Source organism: Sarcophilus harrisii, chromosome 5, assembly GCF_902635505.1.
Source record: "Sarcophilus harrisii chromosome 5, mSarHar1.11, whole genome shotgun sequence".
Lineage (NCBI taxonomy): Eukaryota > Metazoa > Chordata > Mammalia > Dasyuromorphia > Dasyuridae > Sarcophilus > Sarcophilus harrisii.
In genome coordinates, this window is record NC_045430.1 from 84,530,754 (window position 1) to 84,548,467 (window position 17,714).

General features: G+C 43.8%; 1 protein-coding gene and 1 long non-coding RNA gene across 3 annotated transcripts; both read right to left on the minus strand.

Annotated features, from left to right (window-relative positions):
- Positions 1-4,829: 4,829 nt before the first annotated feature.
- On the minus strand, positions 4,830-10,407 carry ZC3H10 (zinc finger CCCH-type containing 10). Of its 2 annotated transcripts, none has more exons than XM_031941201.1 (2): positions 10,330-10,407; positions 4,830-8,253 (listed from the first exon to the last, which is right to left on the minus strand). In XM_031941201.1, exon 2 carries the CDS (start codon positions 8,207-8,209, stop codon positions 6,914-6,916), a length of 1,296 nt encoding a protein of 431 aa, XP_031797061.1. In that variant the 5' UTR covers positions 8,210-8,253; positions 10,330-10,407; the 3' UTR covers positions 4,830-6,913. The 2 variants fall into 2 exon arrangements, with proteins under 2 accessions (XP_031797061.1, XP_031797060.1); XM_031941200.1 differs by lacking the exon at positions 10,330-10,407 and adding an exon at positions 9,684-9,859.
- Positions 10,408-10,845: 438 nt separating this feature from the next.
- Positions 10,846-12,363, minus strand: LOC100924059. Its single transcript, XR_001121220.3, has 4 exons — positions 12,285-12,363; positions 12,142-12,166; positions 11,483-11,505; positions 10,846-11,221 (listed from the first exon to the last, which is right to left on the minus strand). It is a non-coding gene; the product is annotated as an uncharacterized LOC100924059 (long non-coding RNA).
- Between the last annotated feature and the right edge of the window lie 5,351 nt (positions 12,364-17,714).

Below are 17,714 nucleotides of genomic sequence, written 5' to 3' on the forward strand. Positions count from 1 at the left end.
TACTTCCCTGAATGCTTCTTATGAATGAATTTGATTTTATCACATACCATGTTGTTGACTAGTATCGGACTTGTGTTTATCCCTTGTCTTTTTCACATGAAGTGCTCTCAATATAGGAGTTTTCCCCTCCCCCCCCCAGCCCTATATGAAGTCCAAAATTGTGCAATTGATTTGTTGGATCAATTTGTAAGATTTTACTTTTTTTTTTCTCATCATGCCCTCTGGCCCTTTGATCCACTTTAAATCGATTTCAGCTTAACTTGTTTTTATGCCCCTATCTTGACTCTTGTTTTTAATGAACTTTAATGAAGCACTAACCATCCTAAGTCACAGAACTAAAATTGCCATACAGTTCTCTCCCATCTGATGCCATTACCTTTTCAATCTTCATCCTTGATAAATTCCTGATTTGATTTTTTTTTTTAATTCTTGCTCCTGGTTGCTGAATGTTACCAGAGGAAGTTTTATGTAACCCTTGTTCATCTGTCTCATATATGTATTATTTTATGATTATTTACCTTTGGCCCACAATAATTATTCATTTTTAAAAAGAGCTTGAGGACTTCTTTCCGCTTCTCAGGAAAATCAGAGATCTTATACTTGAAAATGCTCAAGAAGGTATAGTGGACAAGGCCTGGATCTTGGGGACCAGAAGTGAATGTTTCTTTCTGTTGCCTTTGGGATTCTGGATTTCCTGCTTCCTATGCAAACAGAGAATGGTGGCGCTCCTAAGAAGTAGATTAGACTTGTACCATGTGAGAAAATTGTTGAGACCCAACACTCCTTGCTGGTGATTAGAACCAGAAGAGACAAAATCACGATAAATCCTCCACTGAATCTTCAGCTCAGAAAACTGAGGTAGCAAGTTCTATACTACAAAACTGGGACTGAATTAGTCAAGACCAGAAGCTCTCCTGGATGCCCCGTGCTCCCATCTTCCCTTACAACTTTTCCATGATCAGTAAATGTGAGTGGTTTGAGAACTTCCCCCACGTCCCTAAAGAACTGGAAGGGCAATGCAGAGGAAACTTGAGAGATAAATGTTTAATCTGTTTACTTTCACTTTTGACTATATTCTGTAAGTTATTTAGCCACATGAATATTCATGTCCCACTTCAACAGTGGGAGTGTTGATGATTAAGAGAACAGATTCTAGAAGTGGGGTGGAAGATCTAGTCACGGATTTCAAATTTTTGTCATTTTGACTGAAATCTGAATTCCACCAATGTTGGGTCTTAATGCTGCAAGTGACATGCTGTGGCAGTCTGAGGAGCACCCTAAGCATTTGTAGGCTGAGCATCATCTGGTGGCCGGTGAGGATAATACAGCCTACAGGCTGACTACAGACCTATTTAAGAGAGGAACTGAGATGGTTCCTGGGCTAGGTATTGGGCTCAAGGACAGTGCCACTCCATGGACAACTTAGAGAATTAGCATAGGGACATGTTGGCTTTCTGAGGCATGGGCTAATTTAAATTAGACTGATCCTGCTGCAATGTCCCATGTAGTGTACATACAAAGCATCACATGGAATATACATACAAAATGTTGCATATGAATTTTATTTCATACAAATTTCTAATGCAAAAGCTTTCATGGATCCTCACTATTACTTGACATTTTATTCTGTTTTCATTGTCCTTCTATTTCAATTCCAAGAGGGGTTGCTTCGAGCTCTTCCCTAACTCCTTAGCTTCTAATAATCATCCTTAACACTTATATGAGATGGAACTAGCCTCCTATTTTACTCTAAGACGACTGAGGCTCCTTCAACTTTTCTCTTTTATGCCAAAAAAATTCTCATTATTTTTACCCATCCTTTTTTTTTCTGTATCAAAAGAAGGGAGCAACTAGGTGACAGTGGATGGAGCACTGGAATTGCAATCAGGAAGACTAAGTTCATTTGTGGTCTCAGACACTTATTAGCTGGGTGACCACTTAACTATTTACCTCAGTTTCCTCATTCATCTGTAAAATGAATTGGAGGAAATGGCAAACCAGTTCAGTATCTTTGCCAAGAAAATCCCAAATGGGGTTGGGAAGAGTTAAGACTCAATCAAACAAATTCTTGTTGCTAAGAGCAATCACTTCAATCCTTCAATATGCCTCCTTCTGCTTTCTTCATGACTTTGTTCCAGAACTCATCTTGTTATATTTATATGGCTCTTATATATATGGGCTTTTATTATCCCAATTTTGTAATGAGGAAATTGAGTTTCAGAAAGATTATGACTTTCCAAGTTCACATTTATTACATTTGAACTAAAATCTCTTCTGACTCAAAGTCTAATGTTCTCCCTATTTCAAAAGGTCATCAGATTATCCATATTAACTTTTCTACCCATGTAGTTAAGTTTTCTGAAGGCAAGGAAGTAGAGGGGACTAGACTGCTTAAGGAGAAGCAAACAAACCTAAGTCATTAACAGAGTCTATGCTGACCAGCAGTAGGGTCCAGCTAAGTGGCCACTGGCAAGATAGAAAGACTTGGGTCTCAAAAAAAAAAAAAAAAAAAAAAAAAGTCATGTGAAATCCAATGGTCTTTTTTCTAGCCATCATCTTTTCTTGATTTCTTTTTCATATGACATTAATGATCTCTTCCTTTTTCTGACTGTGCTTTCCTGTTTTAGTGTTTTCAATGGCCTATTTCTTTAACCAGTCCTATTCTTTTTCTTCATCCTTATTTCTTAAGAAGGGTATTTCCCAGAGTTTGTACATTAGTTCTGCTCTTTTTCTACATTCTTACCTGGCAATCTCATTGCTCCCCAAAGCATTAGCTTTCATGGAATGAGTGAATGAAAAAGCATTTAGTAAGTAATGGTTATGTGCAAATTATAAATACAACTCATCTATCTCTAGCTTTGGTCTCTCCTGACTTACAGACTTGAGTCTCCAACTGGCTAATGGATATTCTAAGCCAAACCTTTCTTATGTTTTCTATATATACCTGTCTGTAGGTGTTCTCAGAACACCTCTACTGCTGCTCTACTCACCTCAATTAAAAACCTTTCTGTTCTTTAAAGTTCAACTCAACTGCCATCTTCTTCCTGATCCCCTAATTGGTAATGATCTTTCCATATCTCATAAATATTAAAAAATTATTATTGTAGTAATTTGTTACACAGCCAGATTAAACTGAACAAGTGTAGGGACCATGTTTTGTCTAAACTTTATATTTTCCTAAGGGCCTAGCAGTGGGTTCTACACACAGTAAAGATGCTCAATAAATATTTGTTGAATTCCTATTAAATTTTTTGGCTCAATGAAGCATTGATTAAGCTCAATCAATAAGCATTAAGCACAACTATATGCCGAACATTGTGCTAGGTATGGGGCATACAAAGATAAAAATGGAATTGTTTCTGCCCCTTAAGTGTGTATATTAGACAAAATATACACATATAAGTATATATAAAATAAAAACTAATTTTCCCCCAGGTTGGGGCAGGGAGTTGAGGAAGGAAGGAGAAGAAGCACTAGTAGCAAAGGAAATAGGAAAGATTTTATATAGGAGATTGTGGTTGTTTTCAATCCTGATGGAAAATAAAGATTCCAAGCATCAGAAAGATAATTACAAGTGCATCCTAGTCACAAGAGGATCCAGCATACTAACCTGTCATTTCGTTTTGATTCTGTCACTTACAATATTAGCAATTTCTTCTCACTTTGTGTCATTCACACACTTACTAATTCATAATTAAGTCAAAGCTTCTTACTGTAAGTTTCAAGAATATGGGGGTCATGAAATTATGATTTATTATCAGTAAACACTTGATTTGTATGCCTGTTTTATATACCTACGTACCTAGAGTTGCATAAGAATTTCTCAGGTGAATAGGGGTTGTGAGTGAAAAAGCCTTGATCTAGGTCAACGATAGAAAGATTGAAAAAGAACAGAGTCCTGCAGAATAAATACCTTCATCCTGGGCAGCAATTAACTCTGGATATGCCCACCTAAACAATGCTATCATGTACAACTCCTATTTCTCCACTTTATCCACAAAACTGTCATGAATATCAAATGCTTTGAGCTTCATTATGCAAGTAAGGTTAAGGGCTCTTGGTCTAAGAAGTAGAGATTTATTTGCTAAGGGAATTGGGGAAGATGTACGCTGGAGTTACAGAATTGGTCATCCACATGAGAGATAATAATTGCAAGACAAGGGAGACAATCACATTAGCCAATTGAGATTGTATGTAGAGAAAGGAGGCAGAGTCTTGAGAGACACACACTTAAGAGGATAAAAGAGTAAGAGGCAGTGAAGGAAGGCACACAAATTAGTCAGAAAGGGAAAAGAGTCATTAGGAGAGACAGAAGAGAAGGGAATGGGGGATAATCAGAACGTCAAAATGGAGAATGAAGATTTAAGAAGCAATTACTAGATTATGCTATTATTAGATTATGCTATATTCATTAGTAATCTTAGGGACAACAGTTTCAATACTACAGTTTAGTTAGAAAGCAAACTGAGGAGGGAGTAGGAACTGAGGAAGAAAGGAAGTGTCAGTATCAAGTCTAGACTTCTTTTCTCCTGTATTAGTATTGAACTGAAGACAGAAAAGCAATTTACAAGATAGTGAGTATATGGTCACAGGGAGATTTTCATTAGGAGACTTGAACATGTTTGGAGGGTTAAGAATGAAGAAGAAACAATGAAGCAACAGATCAGTGGAGCAAGGTTATGGAGGAGAATGAAGGAAATGTGGAACAGATTTAAGTATTAATTAATAATTAAGGTTATCTTGGCAAGAAGATGCACCTTATTTCTAGAAGGAATCCACAAACATTTATTGAATGACTATGGCATATCTGAGGACACTAAAAAAAAAAAAGGGGGGGGGGGGGAGATAACCAATTCCTGTTCTCAAGAACCTTATCAAACCTTAAGTTTGATAGACTTATCAAAGGATGGTGAGAACAGAGAAATCTTAAGCTGTGGAGATGAGGGAAGAGTTCAAGGTACGCGGTTTCAATCTTCTCAGGAACATTGTAAACTAGGTGCACTTTTTGAGAAGAACAACCATTTGGGGAAACTTGCTAGGGAGCAAAAAGGATGAGTGAAAAGATTGGTAGGAGCATGAAGTGTGAGGTTCAGATTTAAGAGCAAAAATTTGTGAGGGAAGACAGCTTGCTTTTGTGACTTCCTCCAGAAACTCCAGTGCTTGTGAGGAGCAGAGCAGACTGGGACAAGAACATCACCCTGCCAATGAGCCCATGCTGGCTCCTAGCACACACCACATTCTTTTTTAAGTGCTCATGAACAATTGTTTAATAATCCAGTTTTAGAATTCTTACAGGGATTGATGCCAAGCTTACTGGTCTAGTTTCTAGAAACTATTATTTTTAAAAACTGGAACATTTGGTTATTTCCAATCTTCTGAAATCTCTTTTTCGCTTCTGACCCTGAATCTGACCATGGGGACACAACCAAAGAAAGGAGAAATCAGGTGTTCTGCTCTATTTTAAAGACCCTAAAAGATATCAGAGTAAAGTTCAAACCAAGCTCACCTTCCCTACTTACAAACATGATGTCCAATTTTTTTCTCAGTTCAACCAACTACTGAGGTTTCAACTTGCCAGAGAAACTGATATCAGCCAATGAAGTCTCGTACTGGTAATTTTAGGGGTTGCTATGGAATCCCTTTCTTAGCTCTCCATACAGTGACAGGACAAGAGTCAGCTGAATAGTGGAAATGGATCTTAAAAGAAAGGATGCATCTACCACAATATCATCCAAGGTCTTAAAGCCTGACATGTTGGCTTCTGAGATAAGGAGGGGCAGGAAAGGCATCTGTGACCATTAAAACAATTTCACAGATGCAGCTGGAGAGGGAAGAAACCTTGCTTGGCGTACAGTTCATTTGCCATGGATATCTCCTTCCCCTCCCCCACCCCACTTCTCTAGCACCTGCTATTTCAAAGTCAAGGAGAAAAGAGCAGTTAGATGAACACCCCATCCCAGCTTCCCAGCAATACCTTTCACTACCCCTCCTCCACCAATGACCCTAAAAGCCCTGGTTAGAAAGACTGCCTGGGAATAACACTGCATTCAAGACACAGACAGGTTATTTTTAAACCTTACCATGTGTTGCAAGTCCCCTTACCCCCAACTTGAATCTTTACAGATCCACAGAGCCTTTAGTCCGGGGACCTAGGGCTCTTCTCACTGTCCCCTAAAAAGCCATTTTCACATTGTCCACGGTGGGGCTGTGTTCAGATTTAAAGCAGGACTCCCAAAACACATAGCCTCTCAATAAGTCTCCGTTGTCTCCTTTTGTTAAAAATAATTATTTTATTTCTTTGGAAAATGGTGGGGCCCTGTTCTGTGGACTCCTACCCTCATCTGGGTTAACAATTCCCTAACCCACTGCCCTGAAACACTAGGGCCTCCTGGTATTCCTCTTCCCAACCCTGGGCCCAGAGGAATTGACATTGAGAATGGGCTGAAGTCTCTGGGTCTGAAAGCTTGGTATTCTGACTTTCCTTGACCCCAATCACTCTCCTTTTTCAGGATTTGGACTCATTTTCAAAAATCAGTGCTAGAAAAATGAGTCTATGCTGGGGGTGCAAGGGGAGGGCAGTGTTGGGAGAGCTCCATATCCCAGCAGCCAAGTCTTTCTGGGGACAAAAGCCCTTCAGTCCTCCCTGCCTCTCCTGGCAGCCTGTAATCCTCACTCCCTTGTCACCCCTCTGGTTGGGCTTAGGGAAGCTGAAAAAGGTGCGCTTCCTAGGAAGTGGGGAAAATCTGACTCTCCCTCACCTCTTCTAAGAGAGTGCCACCCAGGAGCCATAAGTCTGCTCATCCTCATTTTCTCATGAGCTCCCTTCCACACACGGAGAGAAGAGATGAACGAGCCCCCTTCTCTCGCCCTTTCTGCCAGGGAGGCAGCATCAGAGAAGTGTCCAGTGACCTGGTCAGTGTGGCATGGCAGTGATGCGCATGCTCTGTGAGGCAATGGGGTAAGTCACCATGGGGGTGGTGGTGTGGCTCATTGTGATTCCCGCCAGCGGCTGCGCCATTGAAACAGCCACAGGGGCAACAGACACGGCCACAGGGGCCATGGAGACTGGCGGTGGGGCCATGCCTTGGGCAATTGTCTGGGCCAGGGCAGCTGAGAGTGGTGTGATCTCTGGGTTCAGGTGAGGGGGTGGTGGGGCTGTGGGAGGTGCTGCATTAGTCGGTGGGGCAGCTGGTGCACCTGTGGGGGCTACAAGCTCTTGCTGGGATACAGGTCTAGGCTGCAGGGCCTGGCTGCTGAGTGTGGTGTGTGTCTGGGCAATGCCATGATTGTAGTTGGTGACAGTGCCCACACTGGGTGCCAACGTTTGTTCCGTGGCTGGTGCCGTGGAGCTAAGAGTCATGACTTTGGCCTGGTTACGGAACTGGGCGTTCTGCTCCAACAAGACTTCATTGGTGGCCAATAAGTTGTTGACCTGCTTCTTTAGCTCCTCCACGCGCTTCCTGAGCATGGCATTCTCCTCTTCTAACAACCGGCACTCCAATCCCCGGGGTGGGGCCAGGCTGTATTCAAATGTCTCAAAGTGGGAACCATCTTGGGGGCACCCACCCCCTCCCCGACGACGTTTGGGGCATGGCTCATGATCCTCAAAACCCCGGTCCGAAAGGTCATATGTGTCATAAAGATCATGGCGACGGCTGGTGGGTGCTGGACCTGCAGACCCTCCTCCACTGGTACCCCCCCCACCCCGAGCTTCAAATTCAAAATCCCGCTGCAGATGGCGGAATTTGCATTTGGCTCCACGCTGACAATCCCCTTTGAGAAAGTCCCGGCAGATAGGAACCTCCTCTTTGCCATTGGGGAGGTCAGCTGGGGAAAGGCCCAAGCCAGCTGCCACCTTCTGCCTTAGCCTTGGGGGGAGTTCACCTGTCTTCTTGTAGCCATCCTCATCCTCCTTGGAGCCATGGATAAAGCGGCAGTTCAGGCGACTGCACTCTTTGTTCTGGAAGTCATGGCAAAAGATGAATTCATTCTTGCTCACACCCAAGTTGGAGACTTCACTCATATCCGGGTGACGGTAGCGGCAGCGTTTGCCCCGCTTACACACGTTCCTCAGAAAGTCTCGGCAGATAGCATCAGAGCTGCCTGAATTAGCTCCTGCCCCAGCTCCACTGGTCTCCTCATTGCCACCACCTCCAGAGCCTCCATTACTGCTCCCTGTGCCATTGGTATAGCTGTCTCGGTCAGGCATTCTGTTCCCACTCCAAATGAGTGGTTTCTTCCTTTTCCACCACCCTTGAGTACAAATAGGAAAAAAGAGAGCAGTGTTAGATAAAGGGATCCCTGGAAAAGGTCCTTGCGTCCTCCTATTCTTGGCAGTGAGAGACTGGCCCAAGGGGCCACTAGTAGATCCTGTGCCTACCATTCTTACTGGTCCTACTGCCACCACTGGAATACAAATAGTAGGAGAAATCTTGCCCAACCCACTGTGTACCTGATCTTGTTGGGAATGATTCACTTTCTTTTCTTATTTTGGGCAGGTGAGAAGGAAAAGGGGGGAGGGGAAGTTAAACCCCCACCTGCTGGTCAATGAGTTAGCTGAAAAGAAGGATAGTGTGTGATTTTTGCCTCTCCCTCTTTACTGACCTTATTAAAGTCACTGGGAATGAAGTCAAAACTTTTCATAAGTATTTGAATAAGCTTGGGGGGGGAGGGTGTTGAGGGAGAAGGAATGAGAAGTCGGAGACAGGATGTCCAGGGCACTAGAGAAAAGGATAATAGGAGCGCAACCTTTATTTTTATGCTCTGATCTACTCTGTACCTTTTCCAAAGGTCTCTTACGTGGCTGCTAGCTTCTATATTCCTGAAACCCTGGAGAAAGGGAGTAGTTTGGGAAGCCCCTAAACTTTTCTGGGTGTCTACGACACGGAGAAAGGAGGGACATAGCAGCTGTTGTTTTCCCACCCCCAGGAAAAAAAGTTTTTTGGGAAACAAGGCCAAAATGGGAGGAGAAAATTAACACGAACCACCCTGTCAACTCCACAGAAACCTTTCAGTCCCTCCTCCTCCACCACCCCTTCTCACCTCCTACTCCTCAAAACCCCACCCCTGATCAGATGGGAGTTCATGAGAGGCTTGACTTCACTCTAAGCCAAGCTACTCCTCACCCTCATAAAGCTCCTATTTATTTATAGACTCCATAAAATCCTCTTAAATCTTCCTCCTTCCTCAAGGGACATCAGAACTATCAAGTCCACTGCCTGCCCCACCCTCTGGCCCAGGCTTGCTGTGTCTGTTACCAAGTCTTACCCCCAAGTATCTTCCTTAGGATACTCAGGCCCCCTCTGCTGCTCAGGGATGGTAGCACCATCATTCTTTCCCTTTAATCATCCGAGTCTCTCCTGCCTTTGCTCCCATCACCCAACTTATCTCTAACCCCAATCCCTTCTCGGTCTCTTCTTCGGGCTGGCCAGTAAGCTCATAACTGACCTAAAATGCCAGCACGAGGTGACCCCAGAAAGCTGGCTCTCCCAAAGCCCCCACAGCTGTGAATCGCAGACACAACCGGCCTTTCCTGGCAGAGATGTGGCCACGATTGGGACTGACACCAGTCGCGGGGAAGAGGAGAGAGGCCAGGAAATCCCGCCCCGCAGGCTCCCTGCATGAGGGAGCCACTAACAGGTTGCCCCCACACCTCATCTGCCCTCGGGCCCCCGGACGGATACCTAAGCGATCTCAGGCACGGCCTGGGGCTGCTGCGGGTCTCCGCTCGCGCATCACTGAGGGCCCCCGGGGGGGCGGCCGAGCTTTGGCGGAGGCCTGCGGGTTTCCATGAGGCGGCGCCGTCCCACGGGGCAGCGCCGAAACGTCTCCACTCGGGACGCGGGTGCCGGCGGCTCCGCGGCCCGGTTCTGCTTCCTGCCTGTCAGAGGGAGGGAACGTGCAGGGGACGCGGGAACAGGAACCACACACAACGGAGGTAACAAAGCGCGGAGGCAGAAAGCGTGGGGAAGCCGAACTTTGGGCTAGGAAAAGTGCGGGCAAAACGGCTTGGAAGCGGAGGGCGAGCCTGCGGCTGCGGAGACCGAGTCGGGCCACACACGGAGAGCGGCCCTGCAGCTTGCGAGGCCCGCGCCGCGCCGGGCAGAAGGCGAGCCCGGCCCGAGCCGAGCTCCCCGGTCGGGAGGCCGGGGATCCGTGACGTAACGGGGCAGGGAGAGGGGTGTGCTGAGCCAAGGGGAGTCCCTGGGCTCGCGGACCCCGGCGAGGGCCTAGGCTAACAAAGCGGCCCCGCCGGCCGGCCCGCACCGGGTGGGCGTTCGGGGCCAGTCCCGGCTCCTCCCCTTCGGGCGCCGCCTCCCCCTCCCTCACCTGCCGCCGGAGCCGCCGCTGTCCCCGCTGCAGCCGCCAGTACCGCCTGCCGGCTCCTCGGACTCCTGACAAAGAGCCGCCCACCCGCACCACTTCCGCTTCCTACGGAAGCGCCGACGCTCTAGGAACCAGCCCCGGAACCAAACTCGATCGACGCTGCAGCGGCGCGTTCGGCCCCAGGAAGCTCCCAGCAGGCGCCGCGCGTCGCGATGGTAACACCACGCTAAGACCAGGAAGTAACGCGCCCGTGGTAACCTGGTCCAGCGCAAACCGCGGTCCCCAATTCTCATCACTTCCCCGCCCGCCCTTCAGCCACAATCCCGCCCAGGCCCTGGCCTCATCCCAGTCCCTTCCATCGCATACCCTCCTTATCAGTGTTCATCCCCTCGCCCTCTGGGCAGAGCCAGGCTTAGTCCTTCCCTTGATCCGAAACATTCCTATAAAACCTCAGTTCTGCGTTTCCTTTATATCGCGTCACCAATAGGAAACCAGGCTTTGAAATAACACACAAGCTCATTTTTTTTCCGAACAAGAAAGTAGCGAGGATTTATTATACAGATGTGCTAACACTGAGCCACAGACAAATCAGTCCAGAATGACAAGAGTCCCATGGCACAGAAATCGGGAGGCAGGCAGATGGAATCTGTGCAAAAGATGGAACAGGCATTGGAAGATGGCATGCGCTCGTCAGGCAGGCGTCAAACGGTGGTGAGAACCCTTTATCAGATGGTATCGCCAGCAGTTCTTCCGAGGGGTGGGTCGTGTTGCCCGGAGCTCTCCGCCTTCCCGACAGTGTCACCAAGGGTCATTTCATCCCTGCTTTTGTGGCCTGTGGTCAGCACAATCTGTTTACTTGGACCTCTGCCTCATCTTTCTCCTCTTGCGTTTCAGCCTGTAACGGGGAATCAAGTAAGCCCTCCAGCTTTCTTTCCCAAGGGAGTCACCCCCAAAGTCATCTACATACATGCATTTATTAGTTTTGTTTTCACACAAGCAAAAAAAAGCAACAAGAAATTAACTCAAGTTGTCCCCAACGTTATTTCTTTTTCAGCATTTATTTAAAAGCCAATTTTATTTTGAAGCTTAGAAAGTTTTTTTTTGTGCAATCTTTTCAACCAGTCACCCGAAACCCCCCCATCTGAAGTCTACCTACCTACGCATTCGCTTCTTCCTCCACTGGGTTCCAAAATGAGCCAGGGTAAAATAAAGAGTCAGTTAGTGCCAATTATAACAAGTTCCACAAGCAAACTGAGTTCACAACTGCTTCCGTGTTTTAATATCTACATTTTCCAAAATAAAAACCGGGCGCTCGATCCTTTCTAAAGATTTAACAGGAATCTTTAAAAACTCCAGAAAACTCGGTGCATTTATCAAATTACTTGGAAAAATGCTGTGTTGTTCATTCCACCCCAGCGTTTTCAGTTAAGAAAATAAACAACTCTCTATGTCCAGGATATTTGAATCTCTCCGGGTCCAACGAAACCATCCCCTCCCACCGCTCCGTGAGCACAAGACCGCCCTTCCAGACATCTTACTCCCTTTTCCCTTGCCTTCCCACCGTGAAAACGCTCCTCTCCTTACCAAGCTCCCCGAGCCCTCGGACGGAGGGAGGCCGCAAAGAGTCAAGACACGAGCTGCTCCTCCCCCCCCCCCCCCCCCCCCCCCCCCCCGGCGGGGGGGGGGCGCCAAGGAGAAAAGCCACGGCCGCCCCCCCCCCCCCCCCCCCCCCCCGCCTTTTCGTTTAGGCCAAGCAAGCCTCCCCCCACCCCAGCAATTCTTCTCTGTTCTAAAGGCCCAGGCAGCCGCACTTACCTTGGCTCTCATGGCGCAATGGGAGCTGTAGGGAGAGAGGAAAGCAACAAGGTTAGTTTGGAGGGCGAGGAGCAAATGCCGAGTCCAGATGGCAGCGGATTGTGAAGCTCGGCTGCGAGAGAGAAAAAACAGAAAGCACTCACTCGACAAGATGGCGCTAAGAAGAAGAGAGAGAACGCCTCTCGCGCGTCTTATTTAACAATGCGATCGTGTCGTCACTTCCGTTCTAAATCCCTCACGTGTTCACCCCCGGACGGGGGCGGAGTTTCCCAGAAAAGAACAATGGCGGCCGTCTTTTTTTTATTTTTGCTTCGTGGGACCGCGATTACCTGGCGTACCTACGGAAAATCGTCGGAGAATATATTCCCTGAGGAATGGCGACAAAAACACTCACCAATCTTCACACCGCCAGCTTTTTTTCACTTCACTGTCTTTTTTCAGATTTTTCCATTACTCCGATACTGGAGCAGCTGCCCTTTTCCAACATGGCCTTTGGTGGATTAAGGTCATTTCCGCCCTCAATCTAATGCTTTCATGGGAATTGTAGTCCCTTGATGTCAACCGCCATTTTACTGTGGATGGTCCTATTGCACGTGCGGAGGTGAGGTTCAGTAAGTGGGAGTGGGGAGAAAGTGGGAGAAATCGGGAGAAATCGCCTTCTTCATGTTTCAGCCTCCGTTTCCAGTGTTTATCAGATTCAAAGAAAATTTCCAAAACAAAATTTTTATTTTTTTTTAAAAGAAATTATTCATATGTATTTTTAAAAAAGCAAAAAAATTGCCTTCTATCTTCTCTTTCCCGCATCCCACTCCCATCCCCTTTGCGATAACTTCTCCCTTTTCTAGCTTGGTAATGAAAGAAAATCCACACTCCTGTGTATACACAGGTATAGTCAATTAAAACAAATATCTGCAATGATAATGTCCGGAAAAAGAAAGTCTCATTCTCTACTCAGTCCCTTCCCCTCTCATGTTTCATCATTAGTTCTCTTGAAATATGGCCGGCCTTTACACTATTAAAACAATTCCTAATTCTTTAGGAATTTAGGAAAAGTGGACTATCATTTTATTGTCTAGTATGAATTGTCATCTTGGTTCTTTAAATTCTGCATCAGTCAATGTAAATCTTCCCAGGTTTCTTTGACACCATTTCCATCATCATTTTTTACAGCACAATAATATTCCATCACATTTATGTACTATAACTTGTTCAGTTATTCCTCAGGTTTCCCCATAGATTTCCATTCCTTGCCATCTCAAAAAAGACAAATATTTTTGCAACCTTACAATTTTTTAAAATGTAAGTCTAATCTTTCCCTGTGGCTATTTCCCCATTCTCCCTTTTCCCATTTTTGTATCCAACTTTGTGTATATTTTCCTTTGAACAGTTCAAATGAGAGTAAGGTTCAAAGTCAGACATCTCCCCCATACCCCACTCCTTGTATGTAGAGATGTCTGTTTGCTCACCCTAATTATGTAAAATAATTTCCCTATATCTTCCTTTCCCCATCCTCAATATATTCTTCAAACCCCTTATCATTCCATTCTTCTCTTAAAATAAATAACAGAACCAATCCCAGGCCCTCCACCTAATTATTCTCTGTGACCCCTGATGGTGACTGGCTAACCATATTTCCCTTTTCCCCCTAATGCCCAAGTCATCATCACATGCTTCCTCATTTAGGTTCACTGTACTCTGCCTGCTCTGCCATTAATCAGTTGAATGCCTAGACTCGTTAATTCTTCTCAATATTTCACCTATTCATCTTCTCTCAGAGTCACTATCTTTTAAGGCCTTTATCACCTTTTGCTTGGATTATTACAACAGCCTCATATTTCTCCTCTCTTCAATCTTCTGCATTGTTGCCAACATGATTTTCTTAAAGCACTCTCCTATCATCAGTTCTCTGCACAAAAAGCTTCTGTGACTATTTGCCTCTAGGATAAAATCCTAAATCTTGTTTGGCATTTTAAACCTTTCACAATCTGGTTCCAGTACATCTTTCCAGATCGGTTACACCCTTCTGCACCAGTCAAAATGACCTGTCTCCTTGCTACATATTCAATGGCCTTCTGCCTCCTTGACTTTGTTCCCTATGCTCCCTCCTCACCTCTACTTGGAATTGCAAGACGATTTTAAGGTTGTCTCCTCCTTTAAAAAAATCTTTCCTGATTCTTCCAGTTGTTACTTCCTCTAAATTAACTTGTATTTATTTTGTGTATACACTATATTTACTTTATCTGTGAACCTTGATGTATTCTTCCTTTTCCAAGTAGATGGTTTGCTTGTTAAGGTAGGGAGTCATAGTGCTAAGTGTTGGGATTATAAAGACCCAAGCTAAATAATCCCTGTCCTCATGAAATTTACATAGTACTATTATATAAGTATAATATAGTATATAATAGTATAAATACTATATAAGATTACTATAGAGATAGTAATCTTGGAAGGTGGGATGGAGAAGGAACTACAAATTGGGGAGATGAGGAGGTATTCTTAAAAATTTGAAGAGAGGAGAGAAAGCATTCCAGGTGTCCTGATTATGTATGAGGAATGGCAAAAAGGGAAGTCTGGTATAACTGGTGGAGGATAATGTATAATAAAACCAGAAAAGTGGCATGCATGATGCCAGATGGTAAGGAGCTTTAAATGATAAACACATAGGTTTATATTTGATAAAGTTGGTAGAAAGGCACCAAAATGTATTAAATGTTCACACCTCATTAGTGCTCTCTGTTCTTGTCTCTTGTCTTCCCTTCATTAGATTGTAAACTTGCAAGGACTTGTGTTTAGCACCGTACCTGGAACATAGCAGGCCTTAAGTGTTTATTGACTGACAAAATCATAGCTATATTTTAGGAAGAGACTAATGGTTCTATAGAGGATGCATTAGTGAGTGAGGAGAGACTTAAGTGACCAATGGCATAGCTATAGTCCAGATGAAGTGAAGTAGTCTTCAACTGGAGTAGTGATTATGATAGTGAAAAGAGGATGTACCAGAGAGCTATTTTAGAGGAACAGACAATAAAGTTCAGCAATTCTTGGGATATGTGGGGAGAGCGAGATTGAGATGTCAAGCACACCAAAGTTTGGAATCTAGCTGACTAGGAGGACAGTGGTGCACTTCACAGAAATATGGAAGATGAGTGGGTTTGGACTTTTGCTTTAGACACATTGATTTTGAGGTGACTACAGGACATCTACTTTGAAATGTCCAAGAGAGTTCTGGTGATGGATGGTGGCTCAGGAGAGAGAATGGAGATGAATATAAATTTAGAAATCAAGATGATAACCCTTGGGAGATGAAGAAATCGGCTAACGTGAAAGTTTAAGAGAAAAGGTCCATAACAGCAGTTTTTCCAAGCTTCTTGGCAAGTCATTCTCTGGATTTTAGTTTTTTCATCTGTAAAACAGGGCTACTATTTCACAGGGATCTGCCCTATGAGTAGCAAAGGTCATGTTAGACAAAATAAGCAAAGTGCTTTGTAAATTATAAATCACTATATAAGTATCAGTTATTATTAGGAGCATTCTCAAAGTGTAATTGTTGAAGGAAGAATGTTAGAGATAAAGAGAAACTTAAAGGAAAATCATCTTTTCCAAGGAAAATAGGAAGATAGTTCTACCTGAAAGACAATAGATAACTTTAATAATATCAACAATAATGTTTTTATTTATATAGAATTTTTTCTATTTTCATTTGGTCTTTCAACTTTTGTTGATGTTTCAGAAACCAGATGGAAGTCATTAGTATCCATTAGTATGTCATTAGTCATTAGTATGGAAGAATTAGTATCCATCTGTAGAGGGCAGGAACTCTGAAAAGGTATATACTTAAGTCTCAGTATGATTGATATAATCTTACAAGATGTTAACTTGGTGGAATTGATGAGATAATGGTTCCCTAGTGATAGAATGATTGGCTTATACTCAGTATGCTGAATTGATGTAAGTATAATAGAGTCAGACCAAAGTCAGAGACTGAGATGTGCAGACTACAGACTGGCAGACTGACTGACTGACTGAGACTGCTGGCACAGACTGGGAGACTATTATTCCTGACTATTCTCATGGCGGATTATTCTGCTGAGACCAAGGCTGGTCCCAAGGCCCTTTAGAAAGCTAGTCCGGACATTACATCTATCATACTCACTGCTATTTATTACTGCTTCTTCAGCCATTCATTCCTCCAAGTGCTTGGAAGTTTAGGAGGAAAACAAAGGGTAGAAAAAGGCAAATTCATCATTAAATTTATAAAAATCAGAATAGAAACTATTCTGCAAGTTCTACGGGGAAAGGTTCTACAAGGGAAAAGAAATTCCAACTGGCAAAGCTAAAATTCTAATACTCAAGGAAGAGCCTCAAAAGTAGAAATGGATTGACACATCAACACCCCCCCACCCCCACCCTTTGTGAATAAAATCCCCAAATGCCAGTTCACTACTACTGCCATCTCTCCCTAGGGAATAAAGGAAACATCCTCCCCTTCCCCTAAATCACCTAATTCAGCCTCTTGAGGCCTGAATCTCATATATAAATGTGTTCAACAATAGGCATCTATGAAGATCTCTGCTAATTGGGAACTTAATAGCCCATTCCACTTCTGAAAATTCTGGTCTTTACTTCCCTATATCTTGACTAAGAAATCAGCTAGTTTGGTGTATAAAAAAAGAGCACTGGTTTTAGAACTGAGGCATTTGTGCTGAAATATCTTTGTTATTTGGATGATTAAGGGCAAAGTCATCCTTTCTTCTTACTCTTCCATTCACTTTTGGCTTCTAGTCTTTTTGAGTGAAGAAAAATCTATCTCCTGACAATATCTAAAATGCTTCATAGGGTTTTTATAGAAGTTAGAGCTTTAAGAGAACTTAGGAATGTTCCCTCATTTTAGAAGTAAATCATCTCTAAGGTTCCTTCCACTTCAAAATCCTGAGGTCCAGATAAGATTGTAAAGTCATGGGAAGTGATAAGAGCAATAATACTACCTACCATTTTTTTTTATATAAAACATATAATTACATGTATCTATAATACTTATTAAGGTTTACAAAGCATTTCATAAAAACTATCCAATTTTATCTTCACAGTTCTGGGAAGTAGATGCTTATAGCTTAATAAAGCTACTTATTTACGATCATTAACTAGTGTCCGAGACCAGCTCTGAACTCAAAATTTTCCTGACTGCACATCAGTCTCTCCACATGGGCCATCCAGCTGCCAGGATTTAAACCCCAGTTGGTTTCCAAATATTATTATTTTAATCTTCTGAAGATGTCAATCCCATTTTCTCTAGTTGCTTCAACTGTTTTTCACAATTCCCTCCTCCCCCCTCCCCTCCCCTCCCCCCCCAGGTTTCTCACTATTATGGTTAAGTTTTAACCATGCAGTTTAATATGATTTTTGGATACTTTGGATCCAATTTAGTTCAGTGCCTTTCCCAAAATGTTGATCAGAATTGAATTGAACTCACATGAGTGACAGGTGTAATATTAGAAATGGAAGTCACTTCTAAAAACTCATGAGCCTTAAGTTGAATCTGTGTCCAACAGACTTGTACATCATATGATTTCTGC